Source organism: Embiotoca jacksoni, unplaced genomic scaffold, assembly GCF_022577435.1.
Source record: "Embiotoca jacksoni isolate LCO1_2020_lvr unplaced genomic scaffold, fEmbJac1.0.p SCAF_59, whole genome shotgun sequence".
Classification (NCBI taxonomy): domain Eukaryota; kingdom Metazoa; phylum Chordata; class Actinopteri; family Embiotocidae; genus Embiotoca; species Embiotoca jacksoni.
The window spans coordinates 536440-558063 of record NW_027185413.1 but is presented as its reverse complement, the minus strand read 5'-3'; the positions used below and the strand labels follow the sequence as shown (position 1 = coordinate 558063).

Here is a 21624-nt window from a genome sequence, read left to right as displayed (position 1 = left end):
AGGTGGACCAACTGAGGCTGAAGGTGTTAGTTGCCATGACAACATCTCTTTTGGTCCACTGGAACCTCTTCAGGTCTCCCATGTCATCAGGAAACCTGTATGGACTGTATGGTATCTAAATCCTCTGATGACTGCATGCAGCATCTAAATCTCTGTTCGTAAATGATTTGATTACTGATCATTAAATCGATTTATTTTGCAGAGGAGAGAGTTTGTTGGTCTGAACGACTCCAAGTCACATTCCTGGAAATTCTGTCCACAGAAGAGCAGTGACAGAAATCTTTTATTTCATTTTAACAATCAATCCGGGAAAAGAATTCAAAATTCTTACGAAGCTGTTAACGAACCGCATCATCCTGATGGAGCGCTGCAGTCAGACTACCGGCCTGCTGGTGGGAACTGGAGCTTCTCCTCAGGAGGCAGACATCCGCTCTACTTTTAAGATTAGACTTGAAACTTTCCAATTTCACAAAGCTCATAGTTAGTGCTGCCTCAGGTGACCTTGAACCTTCCTGTAGTTATGCTGTTATAAACCTTCCAGGATGCACTGAGCTCCTCATCACAGTCACTTCAAGCTTTCTCTCGCCCACCGTTTCATTTATTCTGGTGTAGTTTTCTGCTTCGTGTTGCAGATATCCCTGGTGAGCAGTGAGTGTCTGCTCTGCGGTTATAGCACCCACCAGCTGGGGAGTTCCTGTATCTCTCTGCTCTCCTGCTCCCCCCCCCCCCCTCTTCCGATCCAGCTGGTGCTTCTCTTTACTGCCTCGTTCGGTTTTTTTGAACTGGTAGTTTCAGATGAATAGGAAAGAGAAGTGAAATACAAAGACGTGGGCAAAGAGGAAACATTCTCATAAAGAATCTGTATCGTTTTCACCGAGAGGTTGTACATCCGTCCACAATGCCAACGATCTTGATCTTTATTGTGTTTTTGTTAAGTTGAAGAACTGTGGGCAGAAATATGTGTCAGTAGGAACTAAATTTGAGTCATTTAGTTCAGATATTTCATATATCCTGTACATGCATGTTAGGATTGACGACATTGTAATATTATAGCAGCCTATGAGCAGCCTCAACACAACTTATTAGTATATATTTCCACTTTGTTGTGAGACTACACACACACTGTTATTCACAGATGAACTCTGAATTGATCTTCGACTCCAACCTCATCTGTGACCAGTCTGTTCAAAGAAGATCCACCACACTGCTGACTTATTTCTGCACACACTGACCAGCGATGTCATCTGACACGAAGGACACACACACACACACACACACACACACACCGCATTGCATCAATGTGTTGTAGGACGGCCCATCGGATGGACTCAGTGTCACTAAAACTCAGTCAGCTGCACTTCACAGTCATTCAGTGTTTGTGTTTCTTCCTCTGATCACCTGCAGAGCTGCACTGGTAAGTTCAGTTGACCTTTTGGACATCAGATTTATTTGGTTAGGTTAGGTTAGGTTAGGTAGTTACTTTATTAATCCCCGAGGGGATTTTTTTTTTTTCGCTACAGCAGCATACAGAAGCAATAAGATAATAATAGAACAATAGAAAAGCAATAAAATAGCAGTACAAAATATTAAATATAAATATAAAATATAAAATGCACAATATATACAGTACAGTATACTGTACTGTATATATTGTGCATTTTATATTTTATCTATAATATACAACATTGAGTTAAATCTGTCTTTAATGGGCACTTTATGCATTAAATATAAATATGACATTTTTCTTTTCATAATTCTGCTTTGAAGCTGGAGATATTGTGATGGTATCAAAATTGAGAATTGATGTTTTCATCAGATCAAAATGAGCAGTCAGCTAAACTTTATCCAAAATCCTAAAATGGCCCATAATTTAGTTTTCTACGTGAGTGCATGTCTCACAATTGTTTTTAATTTCATGAAAACTAGTTTAAATTATTCATCACCAACCTGAATTTAAATTTAAAAGATTTCAGTCTTGTCTGCTCACGTAAAGCTGAAAAAAAAAAATTCAGGATTGTACTTTGATGTGTAAAGTAACTGAAACGAATTAATCAACACCTCATGATTACAGCTGTGATTCATGATGAATAATAATCTGCTAACTATGCTTTATGGCTGTTTTTTAATATCAAAGTGGCAAAATAAACAACAAGGTGAAAATAACAAGTTGCACACCAAAAAACAGACTCGGCTTTAGTGAGTGGCATGATGTTTATAAAATGATATGTTTCTTATGTTACAACGTAAAGATTTCTTCTGTTTGATAATAACGGCTTTGTGCACATTTGCTGATGATGACCAATAAAGGATCAAAGGGTGAGGACACAAAAAAATCTAGAAGCAGCATAACATTTTTTTTATAGAAAGTATGTATTATATAAACTATAGCAAAAATCATGTGTTCCAAAATATTTTCTTCAATGACTAAGTAGGAAGAATAAATCCTTCTAAAATATGTAATAACATTTGTAACTCCAGACTTCCTTTGATTGATATTTATGAGTGTTTTATCAACAACTATGTCTTCACCATAGAAACAGCTGGGTGGTTACTGGAACATTTAATCAAACAGATGATAAACACTGATGATGATGATGATGATGATGCAACAATTAAACACACCAGAAGTGAAGCAGGTTTGAACATGAGCTCCCCATTTCTCACCTTGTGCATCAGACAGGAAGGTGAACAACTGCTGCTCTACATGTTTCCTGTTTCTATCTGACAAGGATGACAAAGTGAGAAAACACTTCAGCCACACCAGGTTTTAAAATAATAAAACACTGAAAATAAAATCTGTTCCAGTGAATCTGGCCACGGTTGAGTTAACTGTGGTTAACTTTTGCATGCAACTGTGTGCAGCTTACCAGCAGCCTCCTGGCAGTATTAGTAATAACCTGTAACACAGCAGCTCATTGAACCTTCAGAAGTATTTCTGTGAACTTGTTCCTGCTGTGTGCCCACAGTGATAAAATATTTTCTCTGGGCCAAATTAATGTTGAAATTTAGTATTCCGGCAAACTACTGATGCACCTTCCTCACAATGGGACAGCAGCCTTACCTGGAGAAAGTTATAATGGTATTTGGTGCGAGTAAAACAATCATCTTTCAAATTTATCATACTTTATTTTTACTGAGCTTAGTGTGATAATTCTGTTGATGCCATAGTTGTATTTCAACTGCATGGCTCTCTAGTAGAAGAGACACTAGGTGCTGAACTGGTCTGCTGGCAGTCTAGACCTGTATCCAATTTTAAAAAGATTAGTGCATTATTAAAATGAAAAAAATATGACTGAGGAGACCCTGAACTGTTGAGCAGCTAAAATTAGATGTTAATGCAATAATAGGACAACTGTTCACTTCCAAAACTCCAGCACCTGGTCTCCTCGGTACCCAAACGTTTACAGAGTGTTGTCAAATGTGTGTTTCATGTAAATGAACACTTATAAGTATAGCATGTTGTATCATGACGAAAGGAAACATGTTAAGATTAAAATACCAAACACAAAGGTACTAAAAGGTGTCTATGAACCAAACCGTAGCAGCGAGTCCTGATGAAGCCGCCGGGCAGAGTGAACAAACCCGGAGTCTGCTGGGACTCGGGAACATGAAGCAACTGCATGACACCAAAAGCCTCCATGCAGTCTGTTCAGTAGTTTTCAGCACACATGCTGCAGTTCAGAATATACTGAAGGCGTGAAGATCACTGAGTCTGTGTGAAAAATGGTGTCAGCTGTGGAAAGAAAGCTTCTGCCAGACAACAGAAAGTCTTCATTATAACTTTAGTTTAAAATAACACAGAAAGATTACATAAAATGCAACTTTACAAAATACCTTAAAGCTTCTACTCTTGAAGTTTAAAGGTGCAGAATATAAAACGTCATCCTGTGCAGCTGATAATGAATCATTTCTGGGAACACGTATTTCACACCAGTTGACAGAGTCAGGACTTTTGAAATGCTGCAGTCAGCAGTTTCTCTTCTCCATTTTTAATTGGCAAACTTAAATCAACACATTATGTAACGACAGATGACTTCGACGATCAGATATTTCACCACACTGCTTTTTTCTGTGATGGTAACTCAGGAGTGTCAAGGTGCTTGGATCTTCATTAGTGGTTACTCTTCTGTCCTCAGAGTAGGTGTCAGACCACACTTCAACAGATAGCGAACATACTGTTGTATAGAGAGTCAGACGAAGAAGTAAAGTTGAATGAACGTTTACTATTTGTTTTCCTCTTCTCGTGTACAACAATCTTTTTTTTGTAAAACTGAAATAAGGACAAAATAAATCACTCAATCAGTATGTATGTCAAAATAAAATGACATATCTTTTCTGATGTACCACACAGAATAAAACACTGTGCTAAATGACCTTCCTTTTCAACAAACAAGGCATGGCTTGATAATTCACATTTTTGCTGAGTCATCACAATGCTTTACCTTAACTTAGATGCTAAAAAATACTAGCTCCATAAAAACGTCCCTCTTTATGTTAAAGTTCTATGTAAACATTCAATAAACGGTACAATTCAGCACACATGATATGTTGGTACTCTCAAGCATTGCTTCTCAAGACACTCAACGTAAGAAAGGTAGAGGATCAGCTGGTCACGTGACCCCTCACCTCTGCTGTGAGCTGGAATCATTGCTCTGGCCACGTCATGTGACCCTATTGGCCAATGAATGAAGAGAAGACTTCTACTGCTAAACTAACTGCAATAACACATGCAACCACCAGGGGGATAAATTAAAATAATCTAAACATCAACCCAAGAGACAGAACAGTTACCAAGGCAACCGCTGCTGTTTAAAAAATTCTCAATGGAAAAGAAAATGTGATAATATGCAGCATAGTTATTTTCCCAGTAGGATCACTGTTTTACTGAATAATATCATTTAAAAATTAACATGCACGTGCATGTTCATCGAGCTCAATTTGGGGACATCTTCTGTATTTCTGCTTTTGACAAGCTCATACTTATTCACCTTATTCTTAAATGCTGTAAAATCCAACCAACTTCTACGAACTGTAACTTTTGTGCCGCTATAAAGAACATGGTGTGAGTCAATGCAGCTGATGCTGTTCAGCTTCTGTTGGCCTTCTTCTCTGTGATGATGGCGGTTTCTGTCTCCTGATGATCTTCTGTGCTGTAGTGTGACCTCGATGAGCGACGGAGGCAAGAGACAAGTCAGAAAAAAACTGGCAAGACGACAATAGTGTTGTGAATTCTTCATGGACAGAGACAACACGGTTACGACGCTCTGATCTTGAAACTTTATTTTGACGCCGCGAACCGTTTCCGCTTCCGGTTGCGCTAATCATATATGCTCTGCAGGACCGACAGTATAGTCAGATCGCGTCATTGATGACGTCATAGTACTGTAACTTTGGATTTATGTGGTAAACTGTTCTGTTTATAACTGTACTTATGTTCTTAAGTGCATTTAGTGTCAGTAAGTGTTTGTTATGCAATTAGCCGTTCAAATAATAGCCCAACGCTGAGCTAAGTGGCTAATCTGGCTAGTGAGATGTATTCCTGTGAATATGTATTAATGCTTAATTAAGGTTAGCTGTTGGTGATTATTCAGTTCTGTAATTCACTTTCTGTGTTTATTTCAGAAACTCTATCTGTCAATCCATCTATCTGTCAATCCATCTGTCTGTCAATCCATCTATCTGTCAATCCATCTGTCTGTCAATCCATCTATCTGTCAATCCATCTATCTGTCAATCCATCTATCTGTCAATCCATCTATCTGTCAATCCATCTGTCTGTCAATCCATCTATCTGTCAATCCATCTGTCTGTCAATCCATCTATCTGTCAATCCATCTATCTGTCAATCCATCTGTCTGTCAATCCATCTGTCTGTCAATCCATCTGTCTGTCAATCCATCTATCTGTCTCCAAGTTATAATGTATGCTAAACTCAATCCAGTAACATGTGGCTCAATCAGACCGTGTTCTCTGACTGGAACCCTGTAGTGGTCAAGACTCATCTTTACACCAGTCTCTGGGGTCGAATCCCCAACAAATAGTTTCTGCAAAATAATGAAATTACTCTTACTTAGTTTTAGATTTAGAGAGTACATTTTCAGTAAAACATATTCCATTTTAATGAAATGTAATTTCCCATAACAAACATTTATTTTTGCCCCGCGGCCGTCCATACAGATGAATTTTTGGCCCCTTATCAGAATGAATTTTGGCCCCTCTGATTGAGCTTGTTGTGTGAGAGAGTTGAGCTGAAGTCTGGTCACATGATTAACACTGGTTGTGTTTTATGTGTATTTTTACTAACATGGCTCTTGAATGTGTTTCGTGCCACAGGACAAACCCCAGCTATGAGTGATGATGACGATGAACAGTATCGGCTCTTCCAGGAACTCTTCAACAGCACCTACGACACGAGTGACCCGACCTATGTGGTCAGTGAAAATGTCCAGCTCTGCATCAAGACGTCCGTCAACCAGTTCGGGGCCAAGTTCATCCCAGTTTTCTATTACGTCAACTTCCTCCTGAGTTACCTTGGTAACGGGCTGGTCCTCTGCATCATCTACAAATATGAGAGGCTTAACACGGTGACCAACATCTTCCTCCTGAACTTGGTGCTGTCCAACTTCCTCTTCGCTGCCAGTCTTCCCTTCTGGGCCACGTACCACCTGTCAGACTGGATCTTTGGCACAGCTCTGTGTAAGCTGGTCAGCAGCGCCTACTTCATCGGTTTCTACAGCTCCATCCTCTTCCTCACACTCATGACCTTTGACCGATACCTGGCAGTGGTGCACGCGGTGGCGGCCGCCAGGAGCAGGAAAAGGCTCTACGCCATCGTGGCGTCGGTGAGTGTTTGGTTCGTGAGCATCGCAGCGAGCGTGAAAGAGCTGGTTCTTCGTAACGTGTGGAAGGACAATTTGAGCGGCTGGATGTGTGAGGAGTCGGGATACGCCGAGAGCACCATGGAGCGCTTTCGCCTGGTCAGCTACTACCAGCAGTTCCTGCTCTTCTTCCTCCTGCCGCTTTTCATGGTGATGTACTGCTACATCAGCATCACTGTGCGCATCCTGTCCACCCGCATGAAGGAGAAGTGCCGCTCCATCAAGCTCATCTTCGTCATCATCGCCACCTTCTTCGTCTGCTGGACGCCCTACAACGTCGTCATCCTCCTGAGAGCGATCCAGATCTCCGTCACCAGAGAAGAAGACAAGCCCTGCTCTGACAGCTTGGACTACGCGCTGTACGTGACCCGGAACATAGCCTATTTGTATTGTTGCATCAGCCCCGTGTTTTACACGTTTGTGGGGAAGAAGTTCCAGAGTCACTTCAAAAGGCTGATTTCTAAGAAGATCCCGTGTCTGAAGGGACACATGAGCTTCAGCAGCCAGAGCACCAGATCCACATCTCAGAGGACGCCGCACTCTGCTTACGAGTACTGAACACACACACTCACAGCGGTCTTTCTGTTGTTGTAAGGACTCTTATTAACATAATCTCAACCCATACCATCACCAAAACATGATTCTCATCTGAACCCTTAAACCAAGTCTAAACTGGCCGACATGTCTTCACAATGCAGACATGTTTCAGATTTCTCATCATAAATCACAGACTGGATATAAAAGAGTTCGTAGCTTCAGGTCTGTAAAATGGTTCTGATCCAGAAGTGTCTTCAGCTGCAATACCACCGGGTGCCACTAGAGGTCGGCTCCAAAAAGCCTCCGGCTCCATAGACTCCCATTCAACTTCTCTCATCAAATCCAAAGTGAATAAAATGTGTCCATCAGTTATCTCGGTGTTGTTAGCTAAAGTCACTCCTTCTTATTAGTTTTCTGGAGGTCCATCTGAAAATAATCCCTCATTCATTAGGAAAGAAGATTCAACAAGACCTGTTTCTGGGGGCGTGTCTGTTTGATTGACAGGCCTGTGGTGCAGTCAGGTTACAGCTATTGGTGGGCGGGACGTAGTATTGTCAGGTTTCCAGTCAGATCCACCGCTGGCTCCTCCTCCAGCTCGTCCAAATATGGTCACTTCCTGCTCCAAACCGCTCCAAACTAGCAAAGATGGTGACGGACAGAATCTGAACTGGAGGATTCATAACGTTCACAAACCAATGATGACATCACTGATGGTTGATGACATCACTGATGGTTGATGACATCACTGATGGGTTCCGCTTCTTGCAAACTCATTACAAACATTTCTCTTTATATCAGTTCACTCTTTTTTTTCTTCCTGCCAGGCTTCTCTTTATAGTGAAATCACTGAAGTTGTAAACAAGCCAATCTTCTTTTATCTAATTAAATAAGTTTGTCAGCATCAAAACTACTTCACAGAAATAATATAGCTATCGCATTTGAATGAATTTGATCATCCTTGTGTTTTATGTGAGATCATCTTTTTACTTGACAAAAGGTTATGATGACTCTTTGTTGTGCATTTTTTTTTATGTCTTCACAACTTTAGTTATATTGTAAACTTCTATAGTAAATGTAGTTTGATGCTTCCGCTATTAATCACATGCTGATATTATGTGGATATGATTTTGTCAAAATATTAGTACACATCATATAAAGCTGGAAAATCCAGGAGCCTGAAAGCTTATAGGGGCTAATTCCATTAAAAATGAAGGATTTTTAATTATTTTCTTGTTGTCAATATAAACAACACAACAACATGAGTGAAAAGACCAAAAGAAACAATCTGTATCTCAGTACTTTCCATTACTCACTGGAGAAACAAAAACAGCTCACAAATATATAGTTGTTATCTTTTATTTGAAAAAAATGCTGCAAGCTGCTGGAGGAACCGGCGTCTTGTCCAAATTATAATATTTCTCAGAACCACTGAGTCACTCAGTATTTAGAAAGCCTTTTTTTTATCACACCATTTTTAACACACTCTGTCCACAGTCTTACAGTCAGTCTGTTGTAGTTTTTTAAATTCTAAAAGTTGTTTAAATATGTGACCTTTTTATATGAGCCCAGTGATGCACAGAATTTAATCAAAGGTCAAAGGTCACTTTTCTTGCGTAGTTTAAAGTAGTGCATCTTTATGTGAGCTGCTCACTTCTTCTCTTGGTCTGTTTTTATACTGACTGTTGATTTTATTTGTATGTCTGTAAAGCTTTGAGATAATTTTTACTTTATGCAAATAAAACAGCTCCCCTGTGAAATCTGTCCTTTTATGGATTTTTTTTTTTTAACGTATTTCTGTTACTGTTGTATTTTGTGTGTTCAAACAAATGATCCGATTGTTCCCCTTTTCTAAGTGAACATCTGGAGCTGCTTCCTGTCAGCTCAACACGTCTTCCTGGTGAATCGACGTGAAGTACAACTGTAGACCGAGTGTTGAAACAGCGTAACAGAAAAAAAAAAGGCTTTCTGATTAATGAGTGACTCAGTGGTTCTGAGGAACACAGCTTACAGCTTTTAAAGTGAAGATAACTTTTGGTGATTTGAGCTGAGCACAAGTAGGTATTGGAGAGTTTTTGTGACCACATCACATTTTAAAAAGGTAATTTGGTCTTCCATAAAATCAGCAAACTAAAAAGGGGAAATAAAATGTAGTTTTTTTTCTCGTCCATTTCAGTCTGTTCTCATTGTTTCGTTGTTTTTCTGTGTTTTTCTCTGGTTGTTTGGTTTTGTCTCGCAGTCCTTTGAGTTTTTCATGTTCATTTCCTCTTATATTTTGGTAACTCTCTTTGTCTTGTTTCTCCTCTTTTCACTTCCTCCTGTGCTCCTGCTGTGTTGATGGTCTTCACTTGTGTTCGATCATCTCGCCGCCCTCTCGTGTATGAAGTGTTTGGCTCCTGATCTCCGGTGTCGGATCGTTGTTGTACCAACCGTCTGTGACTGTGTTATCTTTCATGGCTTTAGGACCCTGGACTGCGAGTCTTTGGATTTTTCCTTGTATGGATGTAGTTTTTGTTTTTGCACTGATGTCATGAAAAGAGTTTTCCGTTACTTGTGTTTTTGGGTCGTGCACTTGAGTCCAAATTGTGACCTCCAGAGGGTGTGATATCCCAGAACCCCGGTTTACACTCTGTTCATCCCACTTTGACTGGGAAACTTTCATATCTTTCAAACTCCACAACAATTGTTAACCCAGGCTCTGTTCTCCATTTCCTCAAGTTGAGATAACCCTGATGACATCATCACTGACATCATCAGGGTTATTTTGTCAGAATTGTTTTCATGATTTATTTTTTTATTTTTTTAAATTGGACCTCAACCACTCATAAGAACAAGTTTGTTTTTATGTGGCACGAATAAGCAATTTAAGAGAGTTTAAAGAACTCAGCGGTTTTCTTCTACTAAGATTTTGTTTTCTTGGGTATGAACCAAATTTACGAGTGGTCCAGATCTGAAGTATGATACAATGCCAATGCCGTAATCTGCCAGTACATGAAACCAAAATGAAAAACTTAACTCTAATATATATACTGATCACCATATAATCTTCTTTATTATCTGCCATTATTTTTGTTTTGACTTTTTGATTTTGAGTATTGTTGCATATTATTGGGGTTTTTCACCAGCATTGCAAATCCAGAAAATCAGCATCTTCATAACTTTCCTATCCTACCTGACCACCTCTCATTATGGACAGACTTTTTTGGGGAAATTTGCTTTTAGCAGTTATTTTTCTGTCAGATTTATGTCCGTTTTATGGGTTTTTTCATACAAGTTCTGACCCTGTTAAACTTGAATGCTAATGTCTTTTAGGTCCCGAGCATCGGTGCGAAAGCGCTGGTTGTTTTTCGTAAAAATGTTATTCTTGGACGTTCGACGTTCTTATTCTTACGTAAAGTGATTTTCTTTTTTGGAGGCTTCATCATGTTCAAAAACTCATGAAAGTAGAAACACATTTGTCTCCCGGTGAAAAATTTAGTATTCTAGTGGAGTCGTGAGTGGGCGTGGCCAAACGGCTCGAGAGCGCCCCCTACAGAGATGCCCCGGCGGCCACATTTACCTAAATTCACCAAATCCGGTGGACACGTGTATCACACCTGGACGCACAAAAAAGTTACATTGCACCATTACGTCACCTCAACAGGAAGTCCACCATTTTGAATTTAGTCACCATTTTGGCCGATTCTGACACGTTGTACTTTGTCGAACTCCTCTGAGGGATTTTGTCCGACCGACTTGAATTTAGGTTCTCTGGATAGAAAACATGTTTGGGATTAAAAGTTATCAAAATAATTCGTTTTCATCGATATGTGTGCCCGTGAGAGGCGGCCATTTTGAGGGCATCGCCATGAAACTTCGAGTTGCTTTAAATCTTATGTACATGGACCGACCTTCTCCAAACATCACAGGTATGATAACAGCCCCGCCCTGAAGACCCCTGTGGGGGAATATTCACAGTCATAGCGCCGAGACATTCGTTCGACTTTGTCAATGGGTGTCGCCGTGACAATGCGGCAAAGTTGGATGTCTCGCCGTGACACAGGAAGTTGATGTTTAAGGTCAACGGATGCTTGAAACCTCACGAAACGTGTCACATACATCCGGCGTGGTGAGACCATACATCTGATGTGTTTTGCGAGTGGGCGTGGCCAAACGGCTCGCCAGCGCCCCCTGCTGGAGACAGGAAACGAGACAAAAATAGCAACTTTAAGCGGGTATACGGTCCCTTGCCCGCTGCACATCGGGGAGACGGCTTCGGGGAGACGGCTTCGGGGAGGCGGTGCGCGGGAGTGCGAGGGCCCGTATATCACTGCTTGTTTGTTTTTGTTTTTTTTGTCTGAAAGTGCTTTTAAAAGAGAAATCGATCCTGATTGCAACAACTTCTTCTCTGTAAGTCGCTGATCAGAGTTCAGAGAAGGACAGGCAGCATGCTACTGAGTTGTCAGTCTGTGGGAACTGTTATAAAACTCAGATTGTGGATTAAGGGTACCAGTCGTAAGAGATTGGAGAAGCTGGAGGACTTGTTGTGGAGGACATTAGAGGGATGACAAGGATCTTAAATTGGTTGCAATGACGGATGAAGCTGTTGATAAATGAGTATTGTCTTTCACAGAGATACAATTTAAATGATGACAGGGGAGCGTCCATAGTGTGGAGCGATGTTTCCAGGCTTGTACAACAGGATGGAGAAGATTGACGGTGTTAAATGCTGCATGAAGTTCAGGAGAATGAGGATGCTGAAATGTGCAGAGTCAGCAGAGTTGGTGACTTTGAAGAGTTCTGGTTCAGTACTGTGTTGTGGGCCAGAAACACACTGAAACTTTGAAAACACATCTTTGAAGTTAGTGGGATTTAAACTGGGATTAAAGAACATGCTCCAGGATTTTGGACTAAAAAGGAAGCTTGGAGATTAATGTTGGATGAATCCAGGGTCAGTACAGCTTTTTACATAATAAAGTGGGTAAACGGGTGAAAGTAGTTAAAGGTTGAGTGGAGGTAGCGGTGGATTGGCTGTGAGAGAAACATGATAATGGGATCAGAAGTTTGTTCCCTCTAATGAAAAGGCTTTGGGATGGTTGGAACCAGAGTATGATCAGTGAACTGTCAAAGCCTCTCGGTGCCGTCGGAGGTCGTCGTTGTAGAGCTGAATGTGTTCTGAGTCCTCTTTGTGTGCAGTGCTGCTGTAGCTGATGCTTACTGGTCTGTCCGAGCCAGACTGGTAGAGCTTCTGGCAGCGGCGGAGTTTCCGCTGATCACCAGCTGATTGACCAGCTGCTCCGTGTCTTTGTTCGGTGGTGGGCAGCGACAGGACAGAGGTTCATGGACAACAGATAGAAGATGTGCTCTCCATGTAACACACAAAGAGAGATCCAAAAAGAATCCTCCTGGATTCAGACATCATCATCCCGCCTGGCAGTCTGTGATTAACGCCACTAAGCCCCTCCCCCTGCCTCCTAATACCGCCAGCAAATGTCCTTTATTTGGTCTCATGACCTCTGTTGCAGGACCTTGGTTACATGATCCAGTTTCACGCTTACAAAACGTGTGACTGTCACGCTTTCACTCTTTATTTTCTAAAATCATCTGAATAAAACAATCACATCGGCACATTGTTGTCAGTTCTCCGTTCACCACTTGAACGCACAGCGACTGCACACTTCTCCTCTTCACGGGGGTTCAGATTGCTGCAAGGTGACATTGTGTTTTGAGTTTTGTAACAATCGGAGCTTCATATGTTTTCTAGTAATACTGAACATTGCTGCATCAGCAAAATGTGCAAGACAGAGAGAAACGCCAGATTGTTTTGTCCTTTGGGATTCAGATTGTAGATCACAGATTCAAGATAGATTCCAGGGACCTGAAATGGTGACTTGACGATCTGGTCATGAGTGACGTCGGACGGGGAGGGGGGGGGGGACCGGCTGGCGCTGACAGTGGATCTGTTAGCAGGTGACGTGGGTGTGGCAGGCAGAAGAGGCATGGCGAGAGACAGAGTGGGACACACTGAGGACCTCTGGTGGACAAACACAGGGAGTGACTGAGAGACAGAGAGACTACAGGAACCATAGGTGAGGACAAGGAGTGAGACAAGGGACTGGACAGAGACACGCGCAGTATTTCTTATTATTTTAAGTACTGCAGCTACCTTTATACTACATGCAACAGTACTTCCTGTATGTGGGCCTATACCATTGGGATATACTACTTCATAAAAGTGCACTTTGAACTTTCTGTCGTGATTTTTAACTACATTTGTAGTTAAAAAAAAAAAAGGATGAGATGTGTAACTCAAATTGGCCCTCTGAACAAAATGTTTAAAGATGCAGACTCCACATAAACGGGAGGAAGACAAACTAAAGCAACATAACGTGAAAAACGGTCCATTGTTATTATTTTCAATAATTTTTTTGTAGTTGGAAATTGCAGTTTTGGGATAATAAAGCTTTTTCTGGTTCAAACAGATTAAACAAAGTCTTGTTTGTGACCATTATTAGTGGATCCTTTAGATACACTATTTTGTCAACATACTGTATATTTCCATAAATTTAATAATCTAATTCCTGATATTTTCAAATGTATGAATAAAATCCGTTCTGAAGGGTCACGGGACGGGACTGAGCCTTAATCTTTCTCTGGTATACTAAATAGTAGGGCAGTGTGGATACCACAGGAGATGTCCAAGCACTCATTGTGACTACAGCCTTATCAATAAACGTGGAATGTTTTTTTTATTGTCTTCAGTACTTTGAATGAGTAAAGCAAAATACAAAGAGCTGCTTTGTGACTTTGTGTTGTTGACACGATGTTTAGTCGACTTTCTGTGTAAACCCCAAATTATAGCGAGAAAAAAGACAAGTGGCAGAAGGTTTTGAGTTGTTCAAACTGTTCAGACTGACATGAATATGATGTCATGTCTTCATAATAACGCATAAAGCCCAGACATGAGGCCCTGAAGCCTGCAATGAATGTGATCGTTTGGAGAGCACTAGAACCAGCAGGTATCTGGACTAAAGGCCTGTTTTTGATTTCTGGATATTGATTTTGAATTCACACTTCATACCTGGGGCGGGTGAGTCATGCTTCATATTGTCTGTAATGTGTTGTGTCTTTCAGACTGAAATTGTGGAGCCTCTGTGGACAATATTCTCATTTTATCTCCAGGTTTCCTCCTCAAACATGAACTGAATCTGATATTGTCCTGGACCTTTGTCGTCACTAACACGGTCTGGACACCTTTCTCTTGTTCTCCCGTCGAGGGCTCGTGCAGACCCTTCTGCTCCCCCCCCCCCCCCCCCTTCAAGGAATCCTGTATTGTTGTATAAATAGGAATGTACCAAGTGCAGCGGAAGGAAGGGGGTGTATTGATTATTCTGGGTTCTCGGGTTGGACAGCCTCTGTACGTCTGGCCGTCTGTCTGACCATGCACCTGGAGCTGGAGGCCAGCAGCAGCAGCACAACGGCGTCCTGGTCACAGTCTGGTACCGGAGGTCGGTGGTCGAGCTCCGCCGCAGTGCCGCTGGGCAGGTTGATTAAGGAGGGGAGCAAGGAGACGACAGGAACAGGGCGCAGTGGGCGGACGGACGTTTCTTTTTTTATGCTGCTATTGAAAAAAACGGTGTTTCGTTTGTGTGCGTGAGCGCGCGCGCGCGTGTGGCACCCCAGTGGAGGAAACACCGCACCGACACCCGCTGCATTGTCTCCGCGTGCTGCTCTGACTCCGACGGGTTTCTGGGAGGATGGCTCGTCTCACCGCGACGCTGCTGCTGTCCGTCCTGGGCGGCATCATCTGCACCTGCAGCTCCGCAGCGGCAGGATCCCGTAAGTAGGCTAACACACACACACACACACACACACACACACACACACACACACACACACACACACACTCACACACACACACACACACACTCACACACACACTCACACACACACACACACACACACACACACACACACACACACACACACACTCACACACACACACACACACACACTCTCACACACACACACACACACACACACACACACACACACACACTAGCAACCATAGCTAATTTGGAGGCTCGCTCTTGTTTGGGCCAGAGCTTCTCTGTGTGCAGCAGGGCGGGGGTGGGGTGGGGTGGGGTAGGGGGGGGGGGGGGGTACAGTCCTATGATAATGACGACACAGTATGTTTTCATATAAAACAGCCCGTCTGTGTTATTAAGAGGAAAACAAGAAAGGTGTTTATGAAGCAGGAATAGAACCAGCACCTCATTATGGTCTCTTTAATTCCCCATCAGTTTAAATCTCAGCTGAACTTCCAGCAAACAACAATTCACAGTCCAAATGTGTTGCAGCTGGTATACAATATATATATATATATATATATATATATATATATATATATATACTGACCGTACTGACCAACAGTAATGGCTGCTCAATAAAAATAGCTTTTCCCTCTTAACTTGCTGGGTTTGACCTGTTTTAATCCTCTGGACACTTGGGGTATATACATTTTAATTGTATGTTAGATCATATTTTCTTAACAGTATAGTTGTAGTTATGATGAGATGTGATTATTAATTGTTAATGTACACATATAGCTCATTCGCAGTTGCTTTAAAACTGCTACACAATAATTGTAGAGTAACTGGATGTCTCACACAGTAAATACACGCATATGCAATGTAATGTCCATTTTTCAGCATTTTCCCTTTTTTGTCCTATCAGAGTCTTTATGAAGGCCAGCTGCTGGTTCTCACATTGACAGGTGCAGCTGTAGTTGCAAGATGGTGGGTTTTTTTCTGCAGCTGTTTTTCTGGGTCAACATTCTTGTTAAAGTTATTTATACAGCGGCATCAGTTTATCTGAAAACCCCCAAAAGTATAAAAGTAAGCTCCCATGTTTAGAAGTGGGTTTCGACCCTGGAAGATGTGATGTGTGACTTCCAACTTTAGAGTGACAAGGTTTGACATTATACTTGTTCCAATGTAGAACTTTCACCCAGATCTTGAATTGGTGGTCTGACTTACTCTCTCCTGATTAAATGCTTGCTGCCTTTCTTTTTGTATCTTTATTTCTCTTTATGTATTTTTTAGTAGAAATCTTTGTTTTAGTTTCTGTGCAATTGACAGGCATTTACATTAATGATGACTCATCAGGGTCTTTAAGAGAACCCTGTTCTCCCCTCTGACCGTCTTTTGTGTTGTCATGTCCCATACTCATTATTCTGTTGAGTTCTGGAGGAAGATGACCTGTTTTTATGGGTGTTATGTTTTTGGGTTGTCTGTCTGTCTGTCCCAGTCTCATGAACGCAATATTTTAAGAACGTCTTGAGGGAATTTCTTCTAACTCGGGAACACGTGGAGGGAATTTCTTTTAATGCGGCACAATTGTTCACTCGGCCTGAAGGACATTAACTAATTAGAGTTTGGTGGTCAAAGTTCAATGTGACTGTGACCTTATGTCCCTTTCGGTCGTTCGTCCCATTCTGGTGAACGTGACTCTTTAGCAACGCCTTGAGGGATATCTGGGAAACGCCCAGAGGGAATGTCTTCAAATTTGGCATAAATGTTCACTTGGCCTCAACAATGAAATGATGAGATGTTGGTGGTTAAAGGTCAGAGGTCACAATCACTGTAACCTCACATCCTTCTCAATCTTGTGACCTAAATATCTCGAGTGCCTTGAGGGACCTTCATCAAATTTGGCACTTACATTCACTTGTACTGGATTATTGACCTGATCATAATTTGGAGGTCAAACGTAACTGTAATCTCAAAAAACACATTTGTGGCCATAACTCAATAATTCTGACATTAATTATGACAACATGTCACACAAACATCTAATAGGATTAAATTAATATTATTCTTTTCTGTCTGTTATTCGACACCATAACTGAGCAGCAGAGTAACAAATTGTGACCATATTTCATACAATGACAAATACTAACTTGGTGACGTCACCCCAACGACCATGTAGAAATTATGGTGATTGTAGAGATCTTCTGAGCTGTCAGGATGGAAGTTGTGTGTGAAGCATCCATGTTTTAGAATTTGCAGCTGGTAGCTGGAAGCATAATTGTATAATTACATGGTTGGCAGTAATTTTATTTAAAAAAAAAAAAAAAAATCATTTTAACGTACTCAAAAACTTCCTAGAGATTCGTTTTTTGGAAAGAATGCTTCATTTTTTTTAATTTACAAATTCAATGTCAGTAATTGTGTCATCACTGATGGCTTTTGTTTCATGAAACAGCTGAGCAGGTGCTGAACAGCAGTCTGACATGCCTCTATTGATAAATGTTTATATTCCTAAAAAAAGCATTTTAATCTGTAAATTTTTTCCCCTACACTTGTAAAAACTTTTCCCTCCAAAGGTGGAAGTTTCTTGCATTCAGATTTGAGTGTTTTTCTGTAAAATAGTGTGAAAGTTAAAGTTGGCTGCAGAGTGTCATCATTGTGGTATCTGTAGAGTTGATAAGATGGAACAGCCAGAAACTTAGTTAGAAACTGAAAACTTCCCTCCGTCTGTGGCCTGCCTGAGTTTCAGATCGTCTGCTGCTAAAGGACGCAGAGTCACTAACCTACACCCTCGAAGACTAAATGTGCAGACTCAGCGTTTCACTTAACATCACTACATTCCCAACATGTGTTTTCTACCATCTAAAGCATTTCCGTGTTGATTTTGGTAGCATTTGAATGAAGACTCATGGAGATATCGATGTCAATTGATTGTTCACATTTTGAAGAATATTGAGTGACAAACTTCTGAATTGACCAAATTTGCTGTGATGCAAGCTTTTCTAACATGTGGTGAACATGTTCAGCACTGTTGGACATACCTATATTTTTCTGAAGATTAAATGTTAAATCTGTAGAAATTTAGACTTGTTGGTACAAATGTTTTTGAAAAACTGAAGCTAAAACTTAAAATCTGATATATTTAAAGTAGAAGATATAGATTCATTGAGAGATTGCTATGAAATGAGAATTTTCATTCTAGGCCGCACCATTCCTGAGATTTGCACCAAAACACAAACCTCACTATTACAGCGCCACCTATGGGTGTAGTACCCAGTGTTTTGGGGGGGGGAATTCCCAATTTATCTGCTAATTTTAGTGAGTTTTGGCCGTACAGTAGATAAAAGACATGAGGTGATATTGCTGACTAATGGCGCATGTTATGGTTCTCAGAGTTTGTAAGAAACAGGAAACATTTAGGATGGATTATGTTATTAAACATTTTATATTGGCAACAAACAGGAGGACATGTTTGGAACGAGAAACAACACAGCTAACAGTCATAATGAATTAGATGTTCATACAGAAATGGCAGCAGTATGTTTTGGGGTTAAACAGACTTTTAGCAACAGGTGAGTTTTTGACGCGAGCATCAACAGGCTCTTCACTGCTAGTCTGAACCACAGACTGTATGTAAAAGTGTTCGTAGCTTCCGGCTCTGGAAAACGGGGACGTAGTATCGTCAGGTTTCCAATCAGATCGGTCAGATCCACCGCTGGCTCCTCGTCATCACTGATGGATGATGACATCACTGATGGTTGATGACATCACTGATGGTTGCTGCTTGATTGGAAGAGTCAGTTCTTCAGTGCAGCTTTCTGTTCCCTCCACCTCTTCTCAGGGAAGTACAGTCCATCGTAAACAAGACCAATGTTTGTTTTCATGTTGATCTAAAGGGAAGTCTGCACAGAAAACAGATATGCTTCCATGTCTTTCATTGAGCAAAGCTCCAGGACTATAAAACAGGCAGATTTCTCCTGCCAACCCACGTAGGTGGAGAAATAAGATCCATATAAATCAATAAATAAAATCAATGTTCATTTCTTTCTGTAAATTCCTGATATGAAGCTCCCTCGTGAAGCTAAACCATCCTCAGGAGCTGCTCCTCACAGGACCTGATGAATAGATGAATGGAGGTTGGAGGAGGTGTGAACTGAACAGATGGACACTGAGCACTTATGCACTGCTGACGATTTGCTTTTATTAGGTGTTATGGTTGTTAACAATGAGAGTAGGTATTTCTGTAAGTTACAACATGTTTCATTCATCTCATCCAAGCTTGTCGATATGTTGGTTGTCTTATTTTTTGACTCACACATTCTTAATACCTCCTACAAAGCTATAAAATAAAAATCCATAGTTTTCTCCAGCTACTGCACAATATTTTTTAATTATGACAGCTTCCGTAATGGAAAAACAAATATCCAAACATCTAAAGTGACTTCTCAAACCATTAAAAAAATGCAGCAGAATACATAATGCACGTCTGCAACAGACCTTTTTAATTTAATGTTTGTATTTAATGATGACAAAAATAAAAAAGGAAAAAGAAATCATAAGCAAAGTGTTGGAGGGGCCGTCAGTGGACGGGTGTCTCAGCCTGATGTCGTCTCAGAAGCAGACGGTGCAGCGTAGTTCCCTGATTTAATGAGCAGACTCAAATGCAATGACGCAAATTGTCATAGCTTCACCATAGGACACACCATACTTATAAATATCATGTCTCATTTTAAACTGATTCAAAAGCTTCCTGGATGAGCCAATAACTAGAAACTGCTCTGCTCTGTTATTATTTTTATATGAGAGTAATAAATGATTTAGAAAATTGCCATTGGATGTTGAAAAGGATGCTCATTAAGTTCATTGAGTTTTGCACAATACTACCAGCAGGAGGGCCTGAACAGACAACAGTGCTGAAATGATTGTTAGGTGATTAAAGTTCATGACATGAATAAACAGGTATTCTCCTCAGGACGATGATCTGTTGGTGGAGCGCTGAAGGTGTTTTCAGGTTGTCGAGGAGATAATAATTCTCTCGTTCCGTTAAACTGCTTAATGCGTGCTTGGCTTGTTGTTTTGTAATGCATATGAGGAAGCTCATTACCATTCGCTGCACCTGTCTCTCTCTCTCTCTCTCTCTCTCTCTCTCACACACACACACACACACACACACACACACACACACACACACACACATTCAGAGCCGTGACCCTCCCCCGTCCAAAACGGCGTCTTCTAGACGGGCTTCTGCCAGTACAAAAACAAAACACAAAGAATAATGTCTGACTGCACAGTGCCCTTATATGGTTATTACCTGCCTTTTTTGTTACATGTTTTTGGTTTGTTTGTTTGTTTGTCTGGAAACAGGAAGACAGGTTTTGATGAATTTGGTGGAAGGATATATTGTGGAAGAACACGCTTAATTTTAGAGCAAATCCTGAAATGATTTTTCCTGTCATGAACATTGTGAGATAGAGCACTAGTACGGTGGCCCTGAGGGCTCAATGCACTGCAGCTTAAGATAACACATGCAAATAGAGAAAACAAACAAAATTCAGACTACATGTTGATCAGAAGCTCCCAGACACTGCAGGCTGCAGCGCTTCCTCTCAGTTCACTGCTCCAGTTCAGGTGAAAGACTGCAGACTTCATGCTGATGAGGACATTTAAGAGAAGACAGACAGCAGAGAGGAGACGGCGGGGACCCGGGGAGTCTTACTGCTCACCCTAAGCTTACCTCCAACAACAGATGTTCACATGTAAATTTGGTCTTATTATTTATATCACAGAGGATATAAATTTGAGAATAGTTTTCCAAAACCATCATTTTTTCTACAGTTAAACACCAAACATGTCCAGCGGTATGCAAACAGAATCCATCATTACTGCTGTAGTCAGACATAGTGAGGTGACGTTAGAGGGCTGGACATGTTTACTTCCTGTTTCAGTCGTTGGTTTGTGAGCGATCTTTGTCATTTCAGTTACATTAATACAAGTCGTATGAGAACGCAGTGAAAATGACATTTTGTTATTTAGTTGAGGACGTGAATCTGCATCTACAACAACACACAGGGCCTGATTTACTAAGATCTCTAATAAAGGCTGCTAAATTGCGTGTTTATTCCAAAACTTTGCACATTTATTTTGCACCTGTTTGCGTGTGATTTACATATAATGATGGCATCATCGAGATCAGGTGTAAATCGCTGTATTTAAATGAGGGGTTAGCGTGTGTTAAAGACACAAACATAAGCACTGCAAAAGGAGATTGGATCCCATTGAAATAAAGAAATATAAATATAACATGAAGAAACGCTATACAGGAGATTATCAGCAAGAAAGTCAACGCCAAAGGAAAAACAAAAAAATCGATCAAATCAAAAGATAGCAACATATCAGGTGATGATATAAGAAAAATTGTT

At 40.9% G+C, this 21624-nt stretch overlaps 2 protein-coding genes across 2 annotated transcripts in view; both read left to right on the top strand.

Annotated features, from left to right (window-relative positions):
• Positions 1–1355: 1355 nt before the first annotated feature.
• On the top strand, positions 1356–9582 carry ccr12a (chemokine (C-C motif) receptor 12a). The gene is made up of 2 exons (XM_069173306.1): positions 1356–1414; positions 6334–9582. The coding sequence occupies exon 2, from the start codon at positions 6348–6350 to the stop codon at positions 7434–7436; it is 1089 nt and encodes a 362-aa protein (XP_069029407.1). The 5' UTR covers positions 1356–1414; positions 6334–6347; the 3' UTR covers positions 7437–9582.
• Positions 9583–14780: 5198 nt separating this feature from the next.
• The window catches only part of cntnap2b (contactin associated protein 2b), a 32090-nt gene continuing 25246 nt past the window's right edge, over positions 14781–21624 (top strand). The window contains exon 1 of the mRNA XM_069173234.1: positions 14781–15230. Within this exon, the coding sequence (XP_069029335.1) occupies positions 15149–15230 (82 nt within the window). The 5' untranslated portion in view covers positions 14781–15148. The remainder of the gene's footprint in view (positions 15231–21624) is intronic.

Excerpts from the sequence above, each read along its gene's own strand:
- ccr12a (XM_069173306.1), top strand. The coding sequence starts at position 6,348 with ATGAGTGATGATGACGATGAACAGTATCGGCTCTTCCAGGAACTCTTC.